Genomic DNA, 22,865 nt, shown 5'->3' on the forward strand with positions numbered 1-22,865 from the left:
GTCGGTTTGTGCTGCTGCCGCAGCTGAACAAATGAAATCTTTGGATGAGTGAATTGGTAAAAAAACAACTTTGAGGGATGATTATTCCAAAACTGTGCTCTGCTGAAGTTCTGTTTTGAGGTTGTGCACGACATTGCTGCACACGTTTTCCGTCACTTATCGTGACACAGTTCTTTTTATCACATTGAACAAAAAAATGGAAACGAAGCACAGGAGTTACTGGACTGGGTGTTTTTGGGATGAGATATCATCTCAAAGATGCTCGTTTAACCACAAACACAACATGGTGTTTTCAATGCACAGTCAATAATGCTATGGGATGGATGGTTTTTTCTCCGACTATTGGGTGAAGGAAACGTGCCCACAGTTGTGTTTCCTGTCAACATCACCTCGGACATAAGAGGCTTTACAAGCCCGGCTTTGCTGCTGTCGTTTTTATTACAGGCTCACCTGTGCCTCTCTTCTCTCTGCAGCATCGCAGTGGGTGTGGGTTTCTATGGCAACAGCGAGACCAACGATGGCGTGTATCAGTTGACCTACTCCATGTACAACGCCAATCACACACTGGGCGGTGTGGACAGTTTGGTGAGTAAGAAAAAAAAAAGAAAGACCATGCTCCTGACGTGGTGAATAACTCCCACACACACAGACACACACTCACACATACACAGGTTTGCACAGCTGTGTTGACTTCCACTCATTTGGACGGACTAAACACACCATTGTCCCCTCACCTTAACCATAGCCAGTTAATGTCTAAGCCTAATTATAACCTGACCACAAATTAAAGCTTCCCTCAGTGGTTCTCCCCCGGGACAAGGTTTTCGGTCTCCATGAGGACTCATTCAATGCAGTCTGTTCTTCTCCATAACAAACACAGTTTACAGATGAGAGACATAGCCAACCAGAAGAAAACACACACACGAAAAGGAAGAGGAAAGCTCAGGGGCACAGTTTAAATGTTTTGTTTTTTTTATGGCTTTTTACCACTACACACAAATTGACAGCCTCTCCGCACAAAAGACATCTCTCTCTCGCTCTCTCTCTAACTTTCTCTCCCTTCCCTCCCCAGTGAGGGGTTTGAGCAGTTTGGTTTGGCACTGTGCAGTATTTAGTCTTAATCTGAGCTGCAAAGACCCATTCTTGGTTTTCTCTCAAGGTTTTAAAATGTTTATTTGTAGGCTTTGCTTCCGATTCACCTTAAAAGATGAGACGTCTAATGACTGGAATGAGTATAATGTAACTTGAGACTTGTTTAGACTGAAAACCCAACTGTCCCTCTGCGTTGCCTGATAGAAACACAAGGTTCCACTCTGTGTCTTATAGAAACGTGCCTGGCTCTCAATTACTATTATTACTGTAATAATATAGAGACGTCATAACATGTCATCATTTGAAAACATGAATGCTGCCATGTCAGTGCTGTTTGGCCCAGCAGTGATCCTGTAGTGGCATAATTGGGGCAGATAGCCCGTGTGACTCGCTGCAGAAGCGCAGGGATTAAGTCTCCATCTGTGTTAATGCACGCTAATGTAGCGCAACGTAAGCCACACTGAGTACGGTGTCAGTGATAAAGGCTTAGTCAGAGAAGTCGCCGTACGCTCACTGCCGCAAACCGTTTAGGACTTTCTTACACCGACGATAGGGGAGAAACCATTTCAGACTTGAACGACGAGAGGTCATTCGCTTTCTGCCCGCCGCGCCGCTTTATAAATGATTCAAACCGGGAGCATGTGCAAACTTGCGACTCCTGATGTTAGATCGTCAGTTGGGATTATTTGTCCCGTGACGTGCATTAACCAGTTAACACAGAACACACAAATATGTGTGGGTTTTTTTTCCACTTCATTTTCATTTCTTGTCCCCTATTAATCTTTTACAACACCAAGTGACTTTCATAGTAGCGGGATGGAAGGAAGTCGTGAACATGGATCTCATGTGAAGGCTCCTCCTGAGATGTGTGAACTCACGCTAAGACATAATGACGCGCAGTGGCCTTTATCTCAGCGCCTCGTGCGCGCGAGCTCCCTCGCCTCGTGCGTGTGTGCATGAGTGAGCTCATTGCGAGCAGCTATAGACTCTTAAGGAGTCCAGTTCTTCAGTAGGACAAAGAGCCCAGTGTGCGACACACGGTTCCCATTCTCCCCCCCCCCCACCTAATCAACCATGAGTCCAGGAGACAAAGCATTTTGATGGGGAGGGACAGCGAGCAATGTGAGCCAGTCTGATTGGCATTGAGTTGGGATTGGAAATGGCATTGAAACCATTGACAATGAAGGCCCCCACTGCCCTTTGGCCCACACAAATGCCTTTTAGCCCGGCACCAAGAGAGTTGAGAAGTGAGTTTGCTTTCTAAAGACTTGGTTTGTGGGAGAGGAAAGGCAGGAAGTTAAACTCATTATCAGTTGGGAGTTTTGTTTTTTCTCGGCTGTTGGTGAGACCTTGATTAGTTACAGTCTGGAATAAATGCTTACGGTGTTTTGTTGTTGTTGTTTTCTAACACAAACTGTTATGCAGACGCGACAATGGTGCCCTTTTTTTCTAGTGATATTGTGAACAATGCAACGCGCCTGTGCTCTGGGGACATTTCTCTCGAACATGCTGGAGCTGGACACCGAATCTGGACACAGGCCAGGCAGTTGCTATATCTGAGACTAATGTGACATTTGAAGTGCTTGGCTACACTTATAATAACTGTATTGTTTGGATATGGGTGTTGTGAGAGGTTTTGGCAGCCATTGGGACTGAGTCAATGTCAGTGTCAGTCAGTGAGCACCGTTTCAAACGCTGTTTTTTGGATGTTGGCCCACTTCATAATTCCTAACGTGCATATTTCATTCTCAAAAGCTTTTAGTAATGATCCCAAATAATAGGCCTTTATTAGCTGTTTTTTTAATGGGATGTGAGGGGTACAGTTCAGATGCCCGTCTGATGTGAGCTGACATTTTGTCGGTTCTGTGCCACGTTCCTGTTCATACTCTGACCCTGTTTTAGGTCGAGAATAAATGTTTCTGAGAAATGGAGCTGCTTAAATGAGTTCAAGTACTTTGGGGTCCATTGGGTCTTGTTTAATATGAGTGAAAATATTAGAACATTTTCAGGATAAAGTGGTAGAAGATGGGTTGATGAATGCTGGCTCAAAAGCTTTATGTTCCTGTAAGTTTAAAAGTCGTCCTTATTAAGCGATGACCATCCGTGTCCATACAGTCCCTGTATTGTACCTCTATAGCTGTTCATATAGAAGGTAACTTCTGGAGGAATCTAGGCGTGTAAGTGCAAATGCAATGTATGCGGATAAGCTTACTGCAAGCACTTTAACGAGAAGTATAGTCAATTAACGTTTCAGACTTCCCCCTGTGTTCGTCAGGTTTGGTTTGTGAATGATCTTGTGTGTACAAAAGATTGAAAAGAGATTGCATCTCCCCAGGCAGATTCAAAACTTGGTAACATTTTTATGCTACAGTGAACCACAACAGAATAAATTGTGTAAAATTGGTACATATATAGTACCCTCTCTGCAACTGCAGCTATAATATAATATACATGGCATTTTCCCCTGAATCTAATGACTGCCGAGTCCTTGGGTCTTTCAATTTGGGCTGTGAAAGCCATTATATATGACTAATGGACACTTTTGCTGACTAACTGATTTTTGTTAAGTTAGATGGACAACCTTGTGAATTTAGTTGGAGGGAAAGTACCGGTGCATGGCCAGTGGTCACCTCTGTAAGCAGAGACCTCACTCTCATTCAATTCAAAACTAACAGGCCATTGAGAGAGTTATTGGACTGCTCTGACCTGGTTGTGTATCACAGAATTACAGTGTCTCTTCCTTATGCCTCATTTGGACGAGTCTTGACTGCGTAGCTTTGTTTTAAAACCCGCATATAGTACACTGTGAGGGGGTAAAAAGGAAGGGAGAAAATACTATTTTATTAAAGAGCTGCGCTTCATTACCCAGCTGTGAAGATGTTCTGATTTTGGAGTTGACCGGGCTGCACAGGCACTTCTGACCCACTTTACACTTCACGCTCTTGCTTCCACATTCAATTTTAATTGAATAAAGTTTAATATCTCCAATATCAAGCAAAGACGATGGATCTTAACCTTTGATTGCAAGAGATGCACTCATTGGCCCTCCTTTATGAAATCATTAGGGAATAAGTACTAAATATAATGTTAAACGCTAAATTAAGCACAGGTATGTTTCTTGGCATTTGGTTGGAATTGGACGGTCATTTAAAACCAAAGTCACTGCTCTTAAGGACATGACAACACGAACAGCCAGCTGCTTGTTTTGCTCCAATTAAGCGTGTGACATTCAGCATCTGCTCTCCGTTTGATGCTGGTTGAGTCATCTTTGAAGAAGAATCGCTTCCTCTGAATTCATGCATCAGCCCCAGCTGACTCCTAGAGAAGGAAGTGGGATTTATTTGAGTGTGTGAGGCAGCATTGTAGAGTTTAGGGCCAGTCTTGATCGTGTGATATGCACTCTCAGAAGAAACAAGAAGAGTTTTTATAATGGAATATTATCAAGGAAATAGAGCGGTACAATTGTTTCCCATACAAGTATAATAGATCAAAGGGGGTTTTAGAGAACGATTGAACATATCTTTGACAGTTGACCCAATGCAAGGAAAAGGATGTGAGACTTTGTAACCGTACCAGCCCTCAACTTTGTTTAGAGGCTTTAGAGGAAATGACAACTTTTACAGACGCGCATTGAACGTAACATTTCCTTCAGCTAGAATCTACATTTGATATTTGACAGCATTCTCTCTGTCAGCCAAAGGCCCCTTGTCATTTATCTATGTGTGTTGTTTGTTTGCTGTGTATCCTCCAGGGTGCTGAAATTAATATCCCCCAGTAAAAGTGAGATTTTCGGTCGCACATTGTTTGTTGTGAGGATGTGAAGCCGAGTATGTCTCTCCATGCCCTCGAAACATCAGACTTGAGATAAAGACGAAAGTGCCCGGGACTGGGAACCATATCGTCTTGATCGGTGTGGATCACTTACACAGTGAGAAGAAAGACAGATTAGCCAGATCGACTGTCTCCCCGAGCGCTTCAGATAAGATCCTCACACAGGAGGCGAGGATCAGATACATGCCTTCATTTCTCATCTGTGATTTAATCTTCAGAGTCTAAAGCGGAAGCTGTGTCCGTATGAATGAAGCGATAACAATCTGCAGCGCACAAATGGCTTGTGTATATGCCGGCGGCTGCCTCAGCATGGTTTATATAATATATAATATATCATATAAAAGTCATTATGTGTCCGTTTGTGAAATGATCACATTTTTTTTGTTCTATTTCTATTCGATTGTGTTGTATGTGAAGTTCCATAAAGTTCCAATAAAGTCTAATCTAATCTCTTTATGATGACATAAAGCAGGGGTCTCAAGGTCAAATGACCTAGGAGCCACTGAGTGTCCAGTTTGGTCAGTAGGGGCCCAGTCAAGTGAAAAAAAATCCAACTTTTTGAGAAAAAGACATTGAAATGACAATATTTATGATGATAATTCACAAAATTTCAAATCAAAAGTGTTAATTTTTGTTTTTATGATGAAAAAACTACACAGTAACTAATAATAACTAATTATAACTTAATATGGAGTGGTGGGCTGCATGGAATTGATTAGGGGCCACAGGGGCCACAAGTTTGGGGCCTCTGACATAAAGGGTTTAATGAAAAAAAGGGCCAAATTCTCAGTTGTGGAATAAACAGTTATCTGCATGATTAATAAAGTAACAATCTATCTGTCTAGATTGTTTTTCTCTGCCAAGCACGCTTTCAAATCCTACACATAATTCAAACTGTAAATAAACATAAACTACACTTAAACATGGGATTTAAATATAGTTTAGACTGTCCTTATTCATCTGTTTTGATTCAAACAGAAATGCCGAATCACTATTCTGAAAGAAATAGTGAGACATCTTGAGCTGGATTCCTTTTTGTGTCTCTTTTCTCTGCATTGCCACATCGCTTTAACAGCAAGAAAACAAAAAGACATCTTCATAAAATATTCTGTGAAGGTGAAACATATCTGTCAGTCACTCCCTGAAGGAAATGTTGTCTTCAATGAGTGAGAGCTACAATGAAATCAATATGTGAAAACATATTTTTGTAGGTGAAGAAGACTATATTCCTTTTTCTTTTTTTTAAAACAAACAAACTTATTTTCCGTTATATCAGTCTTTCCACTGGCCCGTTTAGTGTGGGCTGCATGTTGAATACAACCCCCTCCCCAAGTAAATACTTCCACACTCAGCTCCAGCAAAACCAGTCTCTGACAAACCCAGCAACAATATGAGTGGTCTCTCTTGCGATTGCCAAGTACCCAGAGCTGAATGAGCGCATTTATTCCGCTTTTTAATTGTCAAATAGCAGCATGCGTGTCCCTGTAAACAATTTCTCCCTTTAAGCAAAATAATTAAACCACAGGAAATGCCTGTACAGGAGAGGTTTGTTTCCCATAGTGTATGTTGTGGTCCTGTGGTGTTTGGCTGGTGAGGTAAAAATCGGATGCATCAAAATAAATGAGTCATGTGTTTTAGTTTGTTTGTGCTTACAGTATTGCATGTCCTTGTGGAACAGATTAGCGGTATGATTTCATGGCTGAAACTGTTTGACAAATTGTCTGTCTCATTAATGAGGCATCACTTTGGGGGGAAAAAAAAAATGTCAGACAAACAACAGAAACGCTCATGGAATACAACATTTCTAATCCAAACCCTGAAAGCACACTGTTTCACCTCAGGCCCCTCTAGTTTGGGCTGTATTCCAAGTACTTTAAAATTGACCTCTTCACTGGCACTCACTGTTCCAGCTCGCCTACACACACACTGCTGATTGGCTAAGCTCACCTTTGGCCACTTTTCTAGGGGGAAACTTTTTTCAGTGCAGAATTGACCAAATGCACCAGAGGACGTACAAGATTCTGTTCGTTGCTCAACACTAGAGAAAAACATCTGTGTCAGTTAAAATATTGAAGGAATGGGAAACATCTCAGCAAATGTGCTTTACAGTTAATCAATGGCCTATTACGTTGCCTGTTAATGATCACGTTGTACAGTATTATTTTTAATGATTTAAGTTTTTATTTCACAAGGCCAGGGTCAAACTGGATGCATGTTTGTTGTGTGATGGCTACTTCCTTTATCTGCTGTGTCTTCCTCACCTCTTTTGTTCACACGGGGTCTATGTACCTGCTGAGGAGCTGCTTCTATGTTTGGTTATGGTTATGTAACTTTGAAAAATACTTTTAAATATACCTGTGTACTCAACCGAATTGCATAGTTACACGTCTATCTATCTACATAGATAGACCAACCGATCTACCTACCTTCTTACCATCCAACCAACCACGCTACATACCTACCAACCAACCAACTACCTATCTACCTACCTACCTACCTACCTACCTACCTACCTACCAACCTACCAACCAACCTACATACCTACCAACCAACCAACTACCTACCTACCTACCTACCTACCAACCTACCAACCAACCTACATACCTACCAACCAACCACCTACCTACCTACCTACCTACCTACCAACCAACCAACCAACCAACCAACTACCTATCTACCTACCTACCATCCATCAAACCTACCTACCTACCTCCCTCCCTCTTTACCAATCAATCAATCAATCAATCAATCAATCAATCATTCATTCATTCATTCATTCATTCATTCAATCAATCAATCAATCAATCAATCAATCAATCAATCAATCAACCAACCAACCACTCAATCAATCAATCAATCAATCAATCAATCAACCAATCAATCAATCAATCAATCAATCAATCAATCAATCAATCAACCAACCAACCAACCAACCAACCAACCACTTGGCTGCTCTAATCTGTTGATATTGGTGCTTATTAAAAGCAAGATGCTGTGATGAAAAAGCACTTTCCCATGAGCAGCACTGCCCATTTGCTTTTTTCATCTAACCTCCACCTATGTGCCCTACAGGTCACCGGCACCATGGGCAGCATGAAGACTGGTCTGCACCAGCACCTCGCAAGGCTGGACGAGATCTTTGCCACACGGGGGGACTATGTACAGACCCTGCAGTTCATGCAGCAGATGGCTGACAATGTCATTAAACAGATGCTGGGTCTGCCTGACTGGGAGGAGGCTAAAGTGGACCTGGCAACCATCGCTGATCAAACAGCAAACATCGAATATTACAGGTGAGCAACAGCGGAATGCATGTCTGTGATATTTAGTGAATTAAGTGATGAGGTCATGTGTATTTTTTTTTTTAACGGAGCATCCTATTAAATCACCGGCAGTCACTGCATGAAAACGCACACCGCATAGACAAAACAAGTATTAGCAGCCACAGAATCTGAACAACTTCTATCCTTGTCACATTATCATTAAGCAAAGCAGAAACAGACCCACGACTGCTTTTGATTTTCATCCTTTTGTTGCTCGGTGGTTAATTATGTGGTGTCTGGCTCGCGTGTTTGTACAGTATTGATCTGTAATGCGACTCTGCCTATTTTCCTCATGACTCAACTCTGGCACATAGCGCCACACTAATAGAGCAGACAGACAGACTAATTAACCTCCATTTTGCATTGTGTGTGCATTGTGTGTGCATTGTGTCTGCATTGGACTTATCAGAAAGCGTTGCTGTGTCAGTGTCCTCATCCAGAAAGTTTGTTTCCTTTTCAGCGTTTGCTGAGTTTACTGAGTCATAAACACTGCAGAGACCTCATACAAGTATATTCCATTCCGGGAATTGATCTACATTCATTTTAACTGTGGCCCAAAGCAAACATATGCTCTCTGTTCTTATTACATCTTTAGTCAAAGTTCTTTCTCAGTGCCTGGTGTTGACAGCAGTATATTAGCTTGCTTAGTCTCCATTTACCCAAAAGGCGAAATTCATTTTATCGAACAGATGCTTTGTCTCAATTGAGTGTTGTTGTGACTGTATCGTACCAGTGGGATTTCGCCTGCCGGCGCATGGGGAAATTTGACACTGAAAGATCTTCACCCTGTCACTAAAGATGTGCTGGAAAGAGACTTTTTTTCAGCGTGTTAATGAAGCCCAAGGTTGGCGCACGGCAGCTGTGGCTTAGGGTTAATTCCAGTATTTTTCAACCTGGGCCCTATGTTTATAAATGTGGGTGTGTATGGGAATAGTACTTATATACTTACTTATATATCAGGTGACAGTTCTGAGGAAGGCGGAATTTACAGGCCCAAAACTGGTTAACAAGTTAAAGAAAACTTCCTTTTGTCACTCACAAATTCACTCACTTTGACTTTTGCTTTTCTCCAAATATCAGTGAGCATCAGTGAAGCAGAAACATAGCTGTCAGTCACAGGAGGAGACGAGAGAGTTGTTTAGTTATTTTTAGTTGCACACAGAGTGAATTTGTCCTCTGCTTTTAACCCATCCTTATTACACACCAGTAGTGAACACACACAAGCTGGGTGCAGGAGCTGTGGGCAGCACTTATCTGCGCCCGGGGGGCAATGGGGGGGGATTGTGTGCCTTGCCCTCGGCCCATCCCAGGATTGAACCAACAATCCTCTTGGCCATGGTGTTCCGTGCTGTTCTGATAACACAGTGGCGCAGTGTCCTCCACCAGTCTTACCTACACCATTGGTTATGTTGTCAGACTCTTACAATAACAATCCGAGCCATTTATTTATTGGTGAAAACCAGCACTTTTTATGGCAATAACTCGCCCGAGGCAACCAATTATGAAGCCTTTTATAAGTACTATTCACATAGACACCTACATTTATAAACATTGGGCCCAGAAAATACTGGAATTCCCCTTTAACTAAGTCATATGTCATATGAGTCATATGTGAAAGCTATCTTATTTTGAATGGCTCCCAGCTCTCTGACTGGGATTAATGTAACTGTCCCTTCCCCAATGCCGCTGCTCTGTACTCTGTAAGCTTAATTACGTTCAGGTCGTAACAGTGTGAGAGGAAGAAGAATCCTGAAGAACTGCTGCTGTTAAACACCACCATTACCAACCGACCCAGATAGTTTTCACCACCTATACTGTAGGTGCGTGCACATGTCAGCCTCACAAAGAGGGGGAAATGCATTGAAAGAGAATTAGCGAGGAGAGAAAGTGACTGAGACAGAGAGAGAGAAAGAAGGAGGAATAAAGGGAAAGACAGAGGAGGGCATGGGAGATGGGGGGGATGTGGAGAGCAGTCTGGAGAATGATGGCGAATGTGTGCTATCGAGAAATAATGGGAGAGGAGAAGGAGATGAGCGGTGGAGGGGGGGTGGATGTAGGAGTGACGGGGGGGGAAATGATGAGATGACTATCTGCCCCAGGTAGTTTTATTAGTTACAGCTTAAAAAATAAATAAATCTTTTTTTTAGTTCATTCATTAATAACCACCTGAACAAGGCCGTGTGTGTGTGTGTGTGTGTGTGTTTCTGTGTGTATTTTTTCTGGCATTAACATTGACCTTGTTGGTCCTAATGAGGCAGAACTTCGGGCTAAGATTTAAAGAGTGGATAGGTTAAGGTTAGGGTTAGGCAGTAACTGGTTATGGTTAAGGTTAGGAATGATGCTTTGCTTCAGTTGTCCAAATGAATGGAAGTCAGTGCAAACTAAGTGCTTTTTACATATACTGAGGTTTAGGATTATGTGGTTTCACTCTTCTGCTTGGTTTCTAAAAAACCAAAAGAGCTTTAAAATTCTCTCCTTTTATGTGTCATTTTCAAATTGTTTCATCAATCATTTATCAGTTTCTGCAATTCCACCTCAATGCTGTCCCTTCCACACACACAATTGATTCTACAACAACGACTGAGCAAGATTTAACTCTCTTCAGTCGTTCAGTATTTTTAAAATCACTGTGTATTCTATGTATTGTATGAACACCATAATTCAATCGCATTGCTTATTAAGGAAAACATTTTACAACAGTCACATAGGTCTGCTTTATTGAGTACATGTTTGTTTTGTGTAACCATGGCGATGGGAGATCTGACACTATCTCTAATGTCATGTCTGTGAACCTCAGGTCTATCGTCAGCTTAAATGTTAAGTTACTGAAGTTCACTAGCCTCAGGTCACTCAATCGATGGAGTTTAATGGAGTTTTTATTTTATTTTAGGAAAACCAAAACAAGCAAAAACATACACTGACCAACAGCATTGTCTTCTCCTGTCCTTGTCTGTCTCTACAGATGGCTCACCTACCTGCTGCTGCTCATCCTGGACCTGATCATCTGCCTTCTGGCCTGTCTGGGTCTGGCCAAACAGTCTCGCTGGCTGCTCACCACGTGAGTTAAATGTTCCTCGTAAAAAAAAACTGAAACTGAGCTATTTACAAAAACACAAGCTGCTTTTTGTTTGTATAGAAATGTGAGGATGTTCCATGTTTGTATTTTTATGGTTTTTTTTTGTTTTTATTCTGCACGAAGGTCCATATTACTAGACTATTACATCAGAGTAATCTCAAATCTCAGTTTTTCTGTCTGCCTTTAATTTTTATACACATTTTGTGCCCCACTATGCCTGTTATATATCACAAATTTGCCTTTCAGCATTGCCAGCGCTAGGTCGGGTCAGCTCACTGCGGCCGTCTCACAAATTGGATGAGAGAGCTATGAAGATATGGCAGCGAAGCCATTTCATGATATCGATACAGCGTCCTGAAATCTATTCCCGCTTAACACTTGACCCGTTTTTTAAATTGCTTCAGACGTCCATTACCTTCAATATCGGACCTAATGTGCAGCCTTCAGCTCAGAATGGCCAGTACTAACTGTATCCCTTATATATAGTATGCGATTAACTATTCAGCAATGTCGTTTTAGGCCTTTTAGTAATAACACTGTTTTATTGATTTGACCATGATAAAGTGCCAAGAAAACAAGATAAATAAATAATAGAGTCATCTGTAATTAAAAACATATGTAATGTCATTTTAAAGAAAAGAAAAGTTAAGTTAAGGGGATTTTTTAGGCCTTACATTTCACTGATGTACATAAAAAAAAAAACCTTATTGTAGTGAAAAATGTACATTACACACAAATATGAACATTGTATATTCAATAGCAGCACCTCCACTTTTCATTTCATCTCTGTATGCTGTGTAGGTTACATAATCTGCCTCTGCTGGAATGAGATATATTTTTTTACTCCCTGTTGTAAACAAGCATGAAATCCACCCAAGCCTTCATTCATCCAGCTGAGGGTTGGTCTGTCTCTCTCAATCAGTCAGTTTAGGGTGTGAGCCATGCTGAACTCTCTTCTCTCCCCCCCTTGCACACAGAAGTAGAGTCAGCGTTAAGAGTTTCCGTCCTCCCATGGGAATGGAAGTGGTTTTAAGGCTTTCAGGGGTGGATTACGCTCAAGGGGCACTTTTTCCTTGGTGCTTATAACAGGCTGGCTACGTTTTAGCACGACACAGAGGAACAGTGGAGACAAGGAAGTCCACCCACTTGTGGGAGAGAAAGGGACGAACACAGACCCTGCTGTCATCAGCAGTCAGTCGGCTCACCTACATTTTTCCTGGAGGAACCTCCATTTGGCAGCAAACGTGTCAGAAAATGAGATCCCAAACCCTCGATTAGCAGCGCAGCCACTGTTGGGTGAACTGAATCTTAAAATGCCACCATGTAAATACAGCACAAGCCAATTTTCTGCTTTATTTTATGGATTGGAATGCATGTGTGCCCTTTATGCAGATGGAAGGGAAGGAGGGAAGAAAAGCATTTCGATGGATGGCGGTATAACCATTAGAGCCACAAACGCAAACGGTACAAAAACGGTGAGATTTGCCATGAAATACAATAACATTAAATCAAACTATTAATGAGGGGAATCAACAAATATCCTGCCTGGAGGAGGCAGTAAAAGACACTGTGTGTGGAAAGCGATAAAACAGTTTGAAAGGGAAAACCAGTGCCGTAACCTTACATTTCCAAAGTACCAAGTCATTAACACTCTGAATGCCCGAGGAAATGGCAGAGTTTAGCAACCACATCTCCGCTTGGTGCAGCTCTGAATACTGGTAACGTAGGCAAGAGAGTGCATTCAGCTTGAAAACAGGTGAAATACAAAAGATAACAATTCAAAGTCCAGTACCGGTCATGACATAATCCCACCAAGGCAGAGACGTCTCTGTGAAATTATGATTGTGTACCACTGCAAATACAGTATGTTTTAAGACAAACACAATGACACCGGATTTATGCTTAATGCTCATGATGTGGTGTGATTAATTACATGTTTATTTCTCCATTATAAATTCAATTCAATAGTAATCGTTAGTGCAAACTGGTGGTGGGGAATCAGCAGTTCAAAAAAGGATATAGGGTTCAGAGCCGGCAGGAGCGTGAAAAGTCCTTAACTGGAATGACTGGAGTCAGAGAGGATTCTTCCTCTTGCAGCTCTGACCTGGTGATGTGATGATTGACTGGACGTTTGATTATTGCTTTATCCCTTTAAAGCCTCAAAATGCAAAATGTGCTTATTTTAACCATAAAAGAGCCCAAAAATGTCCTTAGTAATTGCTTTTGCCCATTTTTCCCCAGAATAACTTTTAATATCTGGCAGTTATTTACAATTGACTGCATGTTAAAATAGTGTATTAACAGTTTAAAATGAAGAAAAACCCAAATGTATTGTGGGGGGGGGGGGGGGGACTGTAGTTGTACATGAACACCAGATTTTGCGTGTTAAATTTGAAATTTGAACACTATAGAACATATTTAAAATAACATTTGTTTGAGTCTTAGTCTCAATGTGCAAAAACAGGCAAAAAAATGGAAACGTAGACGTTTTTCCAAGTCTCTCCTCTCTGGTGACAAAGACGCTGATTCGTGGGCTTCCTGCAACAGTGCGAGTGAAATTACCGTAATAACCACACATTAGCTTCGACGTGCAACTTCTCATCTTTCAGAAACCGTTGGAATTTTCCCAACCGTCGCATAATCGCGCTAATAATGTGTCGTCGCGATACGAAAGGTTCCGGACACATAAATACAAAGTGCGATAAGATGATATAAAACTCCAGCATGATATCACATCAGTTACTTCTCAGGGAACACACACTGTGTAGTCATGGCCACTGCTGAGAAAAGGCGGCAGGCTTGATTCATTAGGACGAGTCATTAAGTCATTTAAGATATACAGAAGTGTTATCTCAGTAATTGGGAGAAAGTTTATGAAGTGCATAAACAGAGCATAATGAGGTGAAGTTTGCAGCTAATAGTCTCTGAGAGAGGCTCCGGTTTATGTTTTCCAGCCGACGAGTAAATCTTCTTCCCACGCTGACTTAATTCGCAGCGACTTGACCTCATCCTTGTTGAGTGCATTTGTGAGCATCGTTTGCCCTGCTCATTGGCCTCCGTGGCCCCTTCACTGTGTGCGCTGTGCATCATGTTAATACTCGACTTGCTGCTCCGCTGTTTATCTTAGGAAATCCTTATTTGCCCAGCAGAGCACGAAACTGAATATATTCTTGCTTGGATGGAATCTGACCTGCCGGCATTGAGAGGGTGGACAGAGAGCACCAGCCTTATTTGCCCAGACACACGTGGAGACGCTCGTGTGGCGCTCGTGTGGCCCAGTGTTGCACAATCTATCACAGCAAGCAGTTAAAAATAGTCAGAACATGAAAGACACGCGTACTTATTAAGTATTTGAAGGGCATTCACAAAAAAGAGTTTTCTACCTCAGACATTTGCATTCAGGTCACTTTAACAACCCTGAACCATGGGTTTGTTTTGGAGCCACTGCAGAATAGCTGGCACTAAAATAGTTCTAAAACAAGGCATACTGTAGAAATGTGTGTAGTTTGAAGACTGAGTTCGGGCTTTGTGTCATGAGGCGGGCGGGAGACAGACAGAAAACTGATAAAGAGCGGAGGAAAGAATGTGGTAGAGGGGTATAAGGACATTTAGAAATGGAAGAAATGGAGAAAAGAAAGAAGTGTTGGCTTATGAATTCAGTGTATAGGCACTGGCTCACTATCTTCTCGGCACGCTGTGAATGGGATAAGCCATGGAGCTTTGGGAGCGCTGTTCAGATGAACGGCGCAAATTATATTTAAATACTGGTGGTATAATGTGATGGGGTGGGGGGGGGGGGGTCAAATCTTACTCTTATTGGATTTTCTGGAGATTATTTTACTTAATGTGAGCAAAACTATGTCAGGACTGCTGTTCATCTTTTAATAGATATTGATCTTATGTCGAGAATAAGACGCTGCTCCCCTGCATGCAGATATATACAGTATACAGGGGTAACATTTTTTTTTTTTTTGCCCCTGTGAAATAATGCTTCTGGGGCATTTTGGATCATTTCCAGGGTAGGTTTATTGAATGTTTGGAAATATCTTGTTTCTTTTAGTACTGTCGATGTTCCCTGAATCAAATTTAAGCCTTTTTTTTTAAAAAACCTCCTTAAATACCACTTAAAATGAAATGTAATGCCAACTGTTCTCCCATAGTTTTAATGACACAAAGGAAGAAAATCCATTAAAAATATGTCCAAATGTCCCAAATGCTGAGTGGCTGTCACGATTAGTCCATCTACCAACCACAAATAGTGATGTTTTTGGCAGATGATGGGGCCAGCGGGAGTGTCCATTTCAGTAATGCTGCCCTAGCAAACAAAGGACAGAGATAGCAGGAACAGGAGGAGGTTTTTACTCAAGCTTGTACTCGGGCATCTATTTTACTGGGGCATGAAAAGCCCCCGTCATGCAAATTCTAAGGGCCTTTTGCCCCGTGGCCCTGCTTATTTCTGACCATGTGCCATATACACTCAAATAATCCAGTCTCTTTTGCTTTTTTTTTTTTAAATCAAAAGTCTGACATCATCCCCTGATACTATGAGATCACAAGGGTGGGAGGGGTGGGAGCCCCCCCTGTAAAAATAAAAACATATTTTTACAACCTCATGGGGTCAGGAACAGCCGTCCACCCGGGGGGGCCTGTAATCGAACGTCAGCCGTTTGAGTGGATACACTCTGCTGCTCGCTCTCCCCAAAGGTTCAGAGCGTCACACTGCTGCAGCTGCAAGAATCCACTCCCACGGAAAGACACATGACTTCTCAACCTTTTCTGCTGATGACGGGCCAGTGAGATCACCACTCCTGTCCCTCAGGCCTCGCACTATTTCCTTTCAATAGCAGAAGAGGTTATGAAAAAAAAAAAAAAAAGATTCTATTTATGTAAGGCGCTGACATACTGTAATAACTGCTTTTTTTTTAAGATTGTTTCTTCTTCGTTTAATATGTAAGATTTTATTCCACATTGTTTAACTTGCATGGGATTTTGCAGTTTTCCTTTTAACGGAAAATGTGTTTCTCATTCACAACTGAAAACTCGAGCTCATCTCTCCTCTCTCACCAGTTTTTCGTCAGAGCTCGATCGGCTTGAACACTCACGTTGTCAAGTGTACAATTACTTGATTGTGTCCATTATTTTTTATTATTTATTTCTTCTATAATTATTATTTGTGTTGTGTTACTATTATTTTCATTATTCAATATTCGTAGCATTTCCGTAGCATTGCAGAAGTGAGATCGACGTCGGCATGACCAGAAGCATCCGTCTTCCCTAAGGTTTTGTGCCGTTAACAGCCACGGTTTAGTTCTTCTGCGATGCGTTTTTCCTTGTCCATCTTCATTCAGTGACGCAGCAACCAAGTAGCACTAACTGTAACTCAATAACTCAAATTCAAATTCAAAGTTTATGGTTTTAAGACTCCCTCATGACTCATGAGCTAGGTCGGCTCTATAGATGCCACCATTTTGGATCTTGCACCATGTTTATACAATAGTCTGCCAATGTGAGGCGAGTGTACCTTTAATACAGCAGCATTTAGCAGCTTCAAAATCAGGCATTTGTCTATTCTTGGATTTTGAAACAGCTGCAAGAGAGTGAATTCACACATGGACAAAAAAAAAAAAACCTCGACTGAATGCTAACGTTGCGTCGTAGCTGTAAGTAAGTGGCAGTTAAGTAGCATGTTTGTCACATAAATTTAAAGGTGAGTGTGTCGAGTTCACAGCTTCTCCCAGTTTTCTGCAGCCTTAAATCAAACAACTCAAACTCTGTCAGCTCCCCCCCCCCCACCCACCGCCCCGTCTCCCCTGATAGGAACGAGCGATGCAAATCATTAATCACTGTGTTTGAGTTGAGCAAATGCCAAACGTTATTTCATTTGGACAGACGCCAAGCTGGCAAGTTCCCCTGCGCGCGGAGGCGTTATAAGCATTTGATGTGATGATTATCAAGCTGAGACTGTGGCCCTTGACCTCACCGCTGCTCTGTGTCCCCCCGCAGGATGATGGTGTTCGGAGTGCTGACACTGGTCCTGAGCTGGACGTCTCTGGGAGTTGACCTGGCCACTGCTGTGGTAAGCTGCCTCGCCTCCTCTCCTCTCCTCTCCTCTCTGACTGACAGTGTGGCGGAATATAAATGAGCACACACCGGTGGCTGGTGGTGGATTCTTATCAGGCAGTGATGATAAATTGTTATAGCTGCACGCATGCTGCACTTGAAAAATGTCTCGTACTGTGAAGGGGGGGCACTGGAAAAGAGATTATTATACAGTGAATGTATGCCATGCTATATCATAAATATCTGCAGGATGTCAGTGCAGGACGATGGGAGCATCACATTAATCACAGGTTTGCCTGCATACATGTGTGCACCTTTTTGCAATAAAACCCTATTATCGCATATAGCTAGATATTCGGTATGGTTGGAAAAAGTAGAACTTATTTTTAGTTTATTTATGCATTGTAAAAATGTGACGGCGCAAGAAAGAGCCAGTTCTGATGTGCAGCATCACCTAAAAAACACCTCCTGACACCTCCACCACCTCGTGTGCACTTGATCTCTGCAATCAGACAGCAAGCCTCTGAAAACAGGGGCTGACAAAAGAACAAACTTCCCAGGCGCCGCTCTGTGTCAGCGTCATTATACGAGCCTGAATACGCCTTTTCAAAGGATTCAAGGATTATGACAGGTGAAGAATTTAATGGTGGCTTTTTTAATGCTTTTCACGCTGGATAGGTGAATAATTTCAGGTGAATAGTTTTGCTTATTATGGTCTCACTACACAAAGGTGAATAAAATGTTCTAATCACTTAGAGGGAAATAGTAAAAAAGAGAAAAAAGAGAGAGAAACGAAATTTCTTTTTACCAAAAGAAATACGAGATGGATAAGTGCCGGTGTTTGACTCATTACCTCAGGCATGTGTGCTATTATTCTTAGGATGGTGTGTTGTGACTCGGGGGCTGCGGAGGATTGTTAACATGTGTGAATTTATGTTGGAGATAACGAGCGTTGGGTGGAAAGCAGCAGGAGGTGTGATCAGTTGCAGCACATTAGTCTGGAGTGTCTTCTTCCTGTTACCATACATCTGCCGGTTTAATGTCCTATTTTACAAGTCTTTAGCGGCGTTAGACTCGTAACGCGTGGGGAGGAAAAAGAAAACAGAGCTTACGATCCAAAATCGTACAAAGACGCGAGCACAGCAGTGTCGTAGAGGTGATTTACAGTTCAGTCAGGCTGCTACTGTGGCTCAGACGACGGCATCAGATCCTTCTCGGCAGGTGTGGCTCAGGGGGTAGCCATCCGTCCAGTAAACGGATGGCTGATAGTCCGATCCCCAGATGCTCTTGTTTGCTTGTCCTTGGCAATGTCAGCAAAACCCAAAACGCTGATGTGTAGTAGAGATTAACCACTTTAAGAAAAGTGCTCTATTGAGAGACATAAACACTTTCCAAAATAAATGTTGTTTATTTATCCTGAAGTTGTCCTGGAGTCCACTGCAAAAACATATCTTACACATAAAGCAAGTGTGGAACTATCATTAGGGCCACGCATGAAGACATTCCCACTTTAATCTCGACATTTTAATCTCCCATGCCCTTTAATCTCGACATTTTCTGATGGACATGTCAGATGTCCATCAGAGAGAGCGACCGCTGCACAGTCAGACTTTATGTTATTGATATTTTTTTACCACTTCCTGTCGAGAAAAGAGTTTCGACAGGTAAAAAAAAAACTTCATGTTCACATTCCAACCACGTCTAGGACTGACTGTCCGGATTCAGCCCTCTCTGACGGACACGTCGAGGCGTATTGTCTTAAACTCGACATGATAATCCAGTTTCTGGCCTAATATTGTGGCAAAATAAATATTGTGTCAGTCTGCTGCAGTGTCCAAACCTAGTTAATGTTTACCTTGAGAAAAAAAATGTTTGCCTCTTATGTAACTCGTCTCTCTCGTGGTGTTTGCCTGAGGATGACCTTGGCTGGACTCTGCGGTTTAGTGTCCGCTGGTCCTTTACTCTGCTACAAGGAATAAGTTGGAAGTGGTTTTATTTCCGCAAGTTGAGTTATTAGTCGATTAAAGCACAGTGTGTCAGAATGCAGAAACCATTAACCTGCTGAGTTCAAGCTCCGATTCCTAATTCAGTCTGTCAGTAACTTTGAATCAGACGATGAATCAAACACCACATCGTTTCTAATTCTCTTTTTATGAATACAATCAGATAAAAACACATCATATGACAACTTGTTATATTAATATTATAAACTAAAGTTAGGACTATCCAAGTATGAGATACATAAAAAAAATGATGCAAACATCGATAAATACCCACTTTCTTTTCCATGTAGTCAGTTTTCCGAAGTTGCGTCGTGTGGCCATTACAGGGCCAAAGTTGATTTTCATTTTCACCCGTGGGCAACTGGCTTTAATGATACTGGACCGGAAGAACTGGGGCACGTTGTGCACGAGAGTGTCGTGTCACGTAAAAACCCGACCTGCAAATGAGAACCAGCGCGGTGGTTTTAAATTTAGCCGGTGGTTACGGGTGCGTGTTTGTGCTCGAGCCACTGCAGATGTTTGAGTGTCTGCATGAGAATCTTCCAACTGTGTGCGCTGGTGAATCAATGCTACAGTTAAATAAGTGCCTGAGTACACAGTGAGTGAGTGTATGAATGAATGCCCCCCCCCCCACCCCCCCTCTTTCTCAGAACTCTAAATTATAGACAGCAGTAAATCAGAGCGGTTGGATTCTCCGGGATTCACTGTTTCCCTTCATGGATTCTGACAAAGCTGCCAGTGAATCGCAGAACTCCTTGGTGTTCCATGTTTCTAACGAAGTGTCTCTGGGTTTGCTGAGAAACTCTGTCTTGCCTTCACTTACTTGTGTGTGTGGGGCTCATTAGTGTTCCCCCAGAGAAGCTGCAGCAGGGTGTTTGTCCTCAGCCCAGGGGACATTTAGCATTCAGACAGCATGAGTTCACAGGACTTTCTTGTTAGCACTGTGCAGTGGAGTGAAAGTGTTGTTGAGTGACAGAACTGAGAAGTATGAATGTCTAGACACGTTTAAGGAGATTAGAATTTGCCTTTTTTTTTTGTGTGGCAGTAAATGTGCCGTAAACTCAGCTTTGTCTAAAAGGAAGTGTCAATGTAGTGTTATTGTCAGGCAGAGTACATTTTCATTCATTTATTTTCAGAATTCAAGATTGCTTCTCATCCGCCGTGTCTTTGTTGTCGTGTCTGTCCGTTGCTCTCACGTGTCTCCTGTTTTATTTCAGGGCACAAGTGATTTCTGTGTGTCTCCTGACAAGTATCTCATGAGCCAGACAAAGAGTACCGTCAGTGCCGGTGAGCGACAGTTTGATTCATGGGATTAATGTTGTAACGATGATGTTCAAATGTGGTCATGGCTCTAATTGTGCTTTAGCAAAGAATCAAATGGCGGTTGAGGGAATTTTAATCAGTTTTTTGTGCACGTGTGCGTCCACAGATATCGTTCATTACTATCTTTACTGCAACCAGACTCTCTCCAACCCCTTCCAGCAGGTAAGAAAATGTGTCAATCTCTACTGTTACATTCATTTTGTGATTCACAGGTTCCCGGTGCTGTGTGTGCCATGGTTAAAGTGAAGGGTTGTTTAGTCAGCTGAAAAACACTGGAGTGTTACCATCTGCAATGAATTCATTTGAATGATGAATAAATAACAATATTATTATTATTTCATTATCTGCAATGTATTAAGATTCATCCACGCTGGTCTGGCCCGGCATTTTAATGTCTGTTTAATCCTTAAATAAAGTCATTTAAAAGACAGTAATTCAAACTAAATGTCTGCAAATTGCTATCTAGAACCAATTTGACGCCAAGTATCCGCTTGCCACAAATTTACTAAACCAGTTCTGGATGAGGAGTCCATTTCCCTGCTCCTCAAGTTTCATCTTTATCAAACTCTTCCCTTCTGAGCCCAGCGCAGTCTGCCTTACTTTGCATCCTCTCCTCACCTCAGGACTACAAGTTACAAAATGGCCACACAGCTGTCAGTATTCCTTACCACTTCTTCCTCTGGGCCTCTTTCTCCTGTTTCCTGAAGTAAACAAACCAAAACGTACCAGGGTTTTTTTTCTGCCAAACTAGTTTCATTTCATTGCAGACATCCCTCCTGCATTAAGGCTGCTTCTTTCCACATCTCCTCTTCACTCCTAATATTATCACCACCCTTTCTTTCTGTCCTCCTCCGTCCACGTGCCGTGTCGTGTTTGCCTTAGAACAAGCTTTACATTAAAAATGCCACATCTTCTCAGGGTATTAGGTTATGCTGCAGAGAGCAATTTGACCACGGACAGTCCCACAGATCTGGAGAAAAATTCAAATCAGAGGAAACCAATTACATTTATGGATAGCAGAGGTAATTGACCATATCCTGTTTCAGTTTAATATTGCACCACAGGCCACCGGGGGGGGGTGCAGTCTCCTTGTTAGGTTATGTAACAGCCAAGACACACTTTCATTTGAATATTAAGTGAAAGCTGAATTCAAGTATTGCATTGGGTGATAGGTCATTTATTTATTTATTTATTTATTTTTAAAAAGGGCACAAGGCAGAAGGTGCCCTCTGCTGGTGGGAGCATACACCTACAGGAGGATTGTGTTACAAACGAAAATAGAACCCAAAACCTAACATTTAAGCATATAATATAATATAATATAATATAATATAATATAATATAACATAATATGTGTTATATCGGCCGATTTTTGCCAATACACAACCCCACTCATAATGCAAACACAGCTGTAATAATGTGTGACATTCTGAATCTCTAAGCAGGCTGTGCTTTCATCTCTGCGTTCTCAGTCTGACGAACAACAGTGTCTCCAAAACACCGTTATCTTTTACATTGTGTGCAGACTGTCTTGACTCTCCTTTAAGGACGCACACTTCAGTCGTCGCGTTTCTGACTCTCTCGTTTGCAGCCGCTGACGATCTTCCAGCGGTCCCTGACCACCATGCAGATCCAGATCCAGAGTCTGCTGCAGTTTGCTGTACCTCTGTTCCCCACTGCTGAGGTATCTCTCGCATGAATACATAAAGACTTGCTTTTTTGCACTTTAATGTAGAAACAAAATCACTAAAATGGGATTCAAAGGATGTTCCAATTATATTACATGCAGATTTTTTTTTTTTATTTTATGATGTGTTCAGTGATATACTGACCTCTCCACAGAGAGACCTGCTCGGTATCCAGCATTTGCTCAATTCCTCGGAGGCCAGTTTGCACCAGCTGACTGCCCTGTTGGACTGCAGAGGACTCAATAAGGTTGGTACCCTGGATCTTAATTGGTGTCGCGGCAGCACAACTAGGTCAGAGCGGTAGAAAAATTCGACATGCGGTGTTTCACCGTGAAAGTAAAAGTGTAACTTGGAACAGAGCAGCGCTAAAGCAGGGTCGAAATAAGTGGACACTGAACAAAAAACATCTCCTTGCTGTGTTTTCCTTTGCGACATGTGAGTTTCCAGCACCCTCTGACACACAGCGTTG

The 22,865-nt window shown here is 42.0% G+C and overlaps 1 protein-coding gene across 1 annotated transcript in view; it reads left to right on the forward strand.

Annotated features, from left to right (window-relative positions):
* Positions 1-22,865, forward strand: part of ttyh2 (tweety family member 2) — a 49,752-nt gene that overhangs the window by 21,446 nt on the left and 5,441 nt on the right. The window contains exons 3-10 of the mRNA XM_058621192.1: positions 474-585; positions 7,996-8,216; positions 11,209-11,304; positions 17,326-17,398; positions 20,603-20,672; positions 20,815-20,870; positions 22,300-22,392; positions 22,551-22,643. Of these exons, the coding sequence (XP_058477175.1) occupies positions 474-585; positions 7,996-8,216; positions 11,209-11,304; positions 17,326-17,398; positions 20,603-20,672; positions 20,815-20,870; positions 22,300-22,392; positions 22,551-22,643 (814 nt within the window). The remainder of the gene's footprint in view (positions 1-473; positions 586-7,995; positions 8,217-11,208; positions 11,305-17,325; positions 17,399-20,602; positions 20,673-20,814; positions 20,871-22,299; positions 22,393-22,550; positions 22,644-22,865) is intronic.

Source organism: Solea solea, chromosome 21 (genome assembly GCF_958295425.1).
Source record: "Solea solea chromosome 21, fSolSol10.1, whole genome shotgun sequence".
NCBI classification, from domain to species: Eukaryota; Metazoa; Chordata; class Actinopteri; order Pleuronectiformes; family Soleidae; genus Solea; species Solea solea.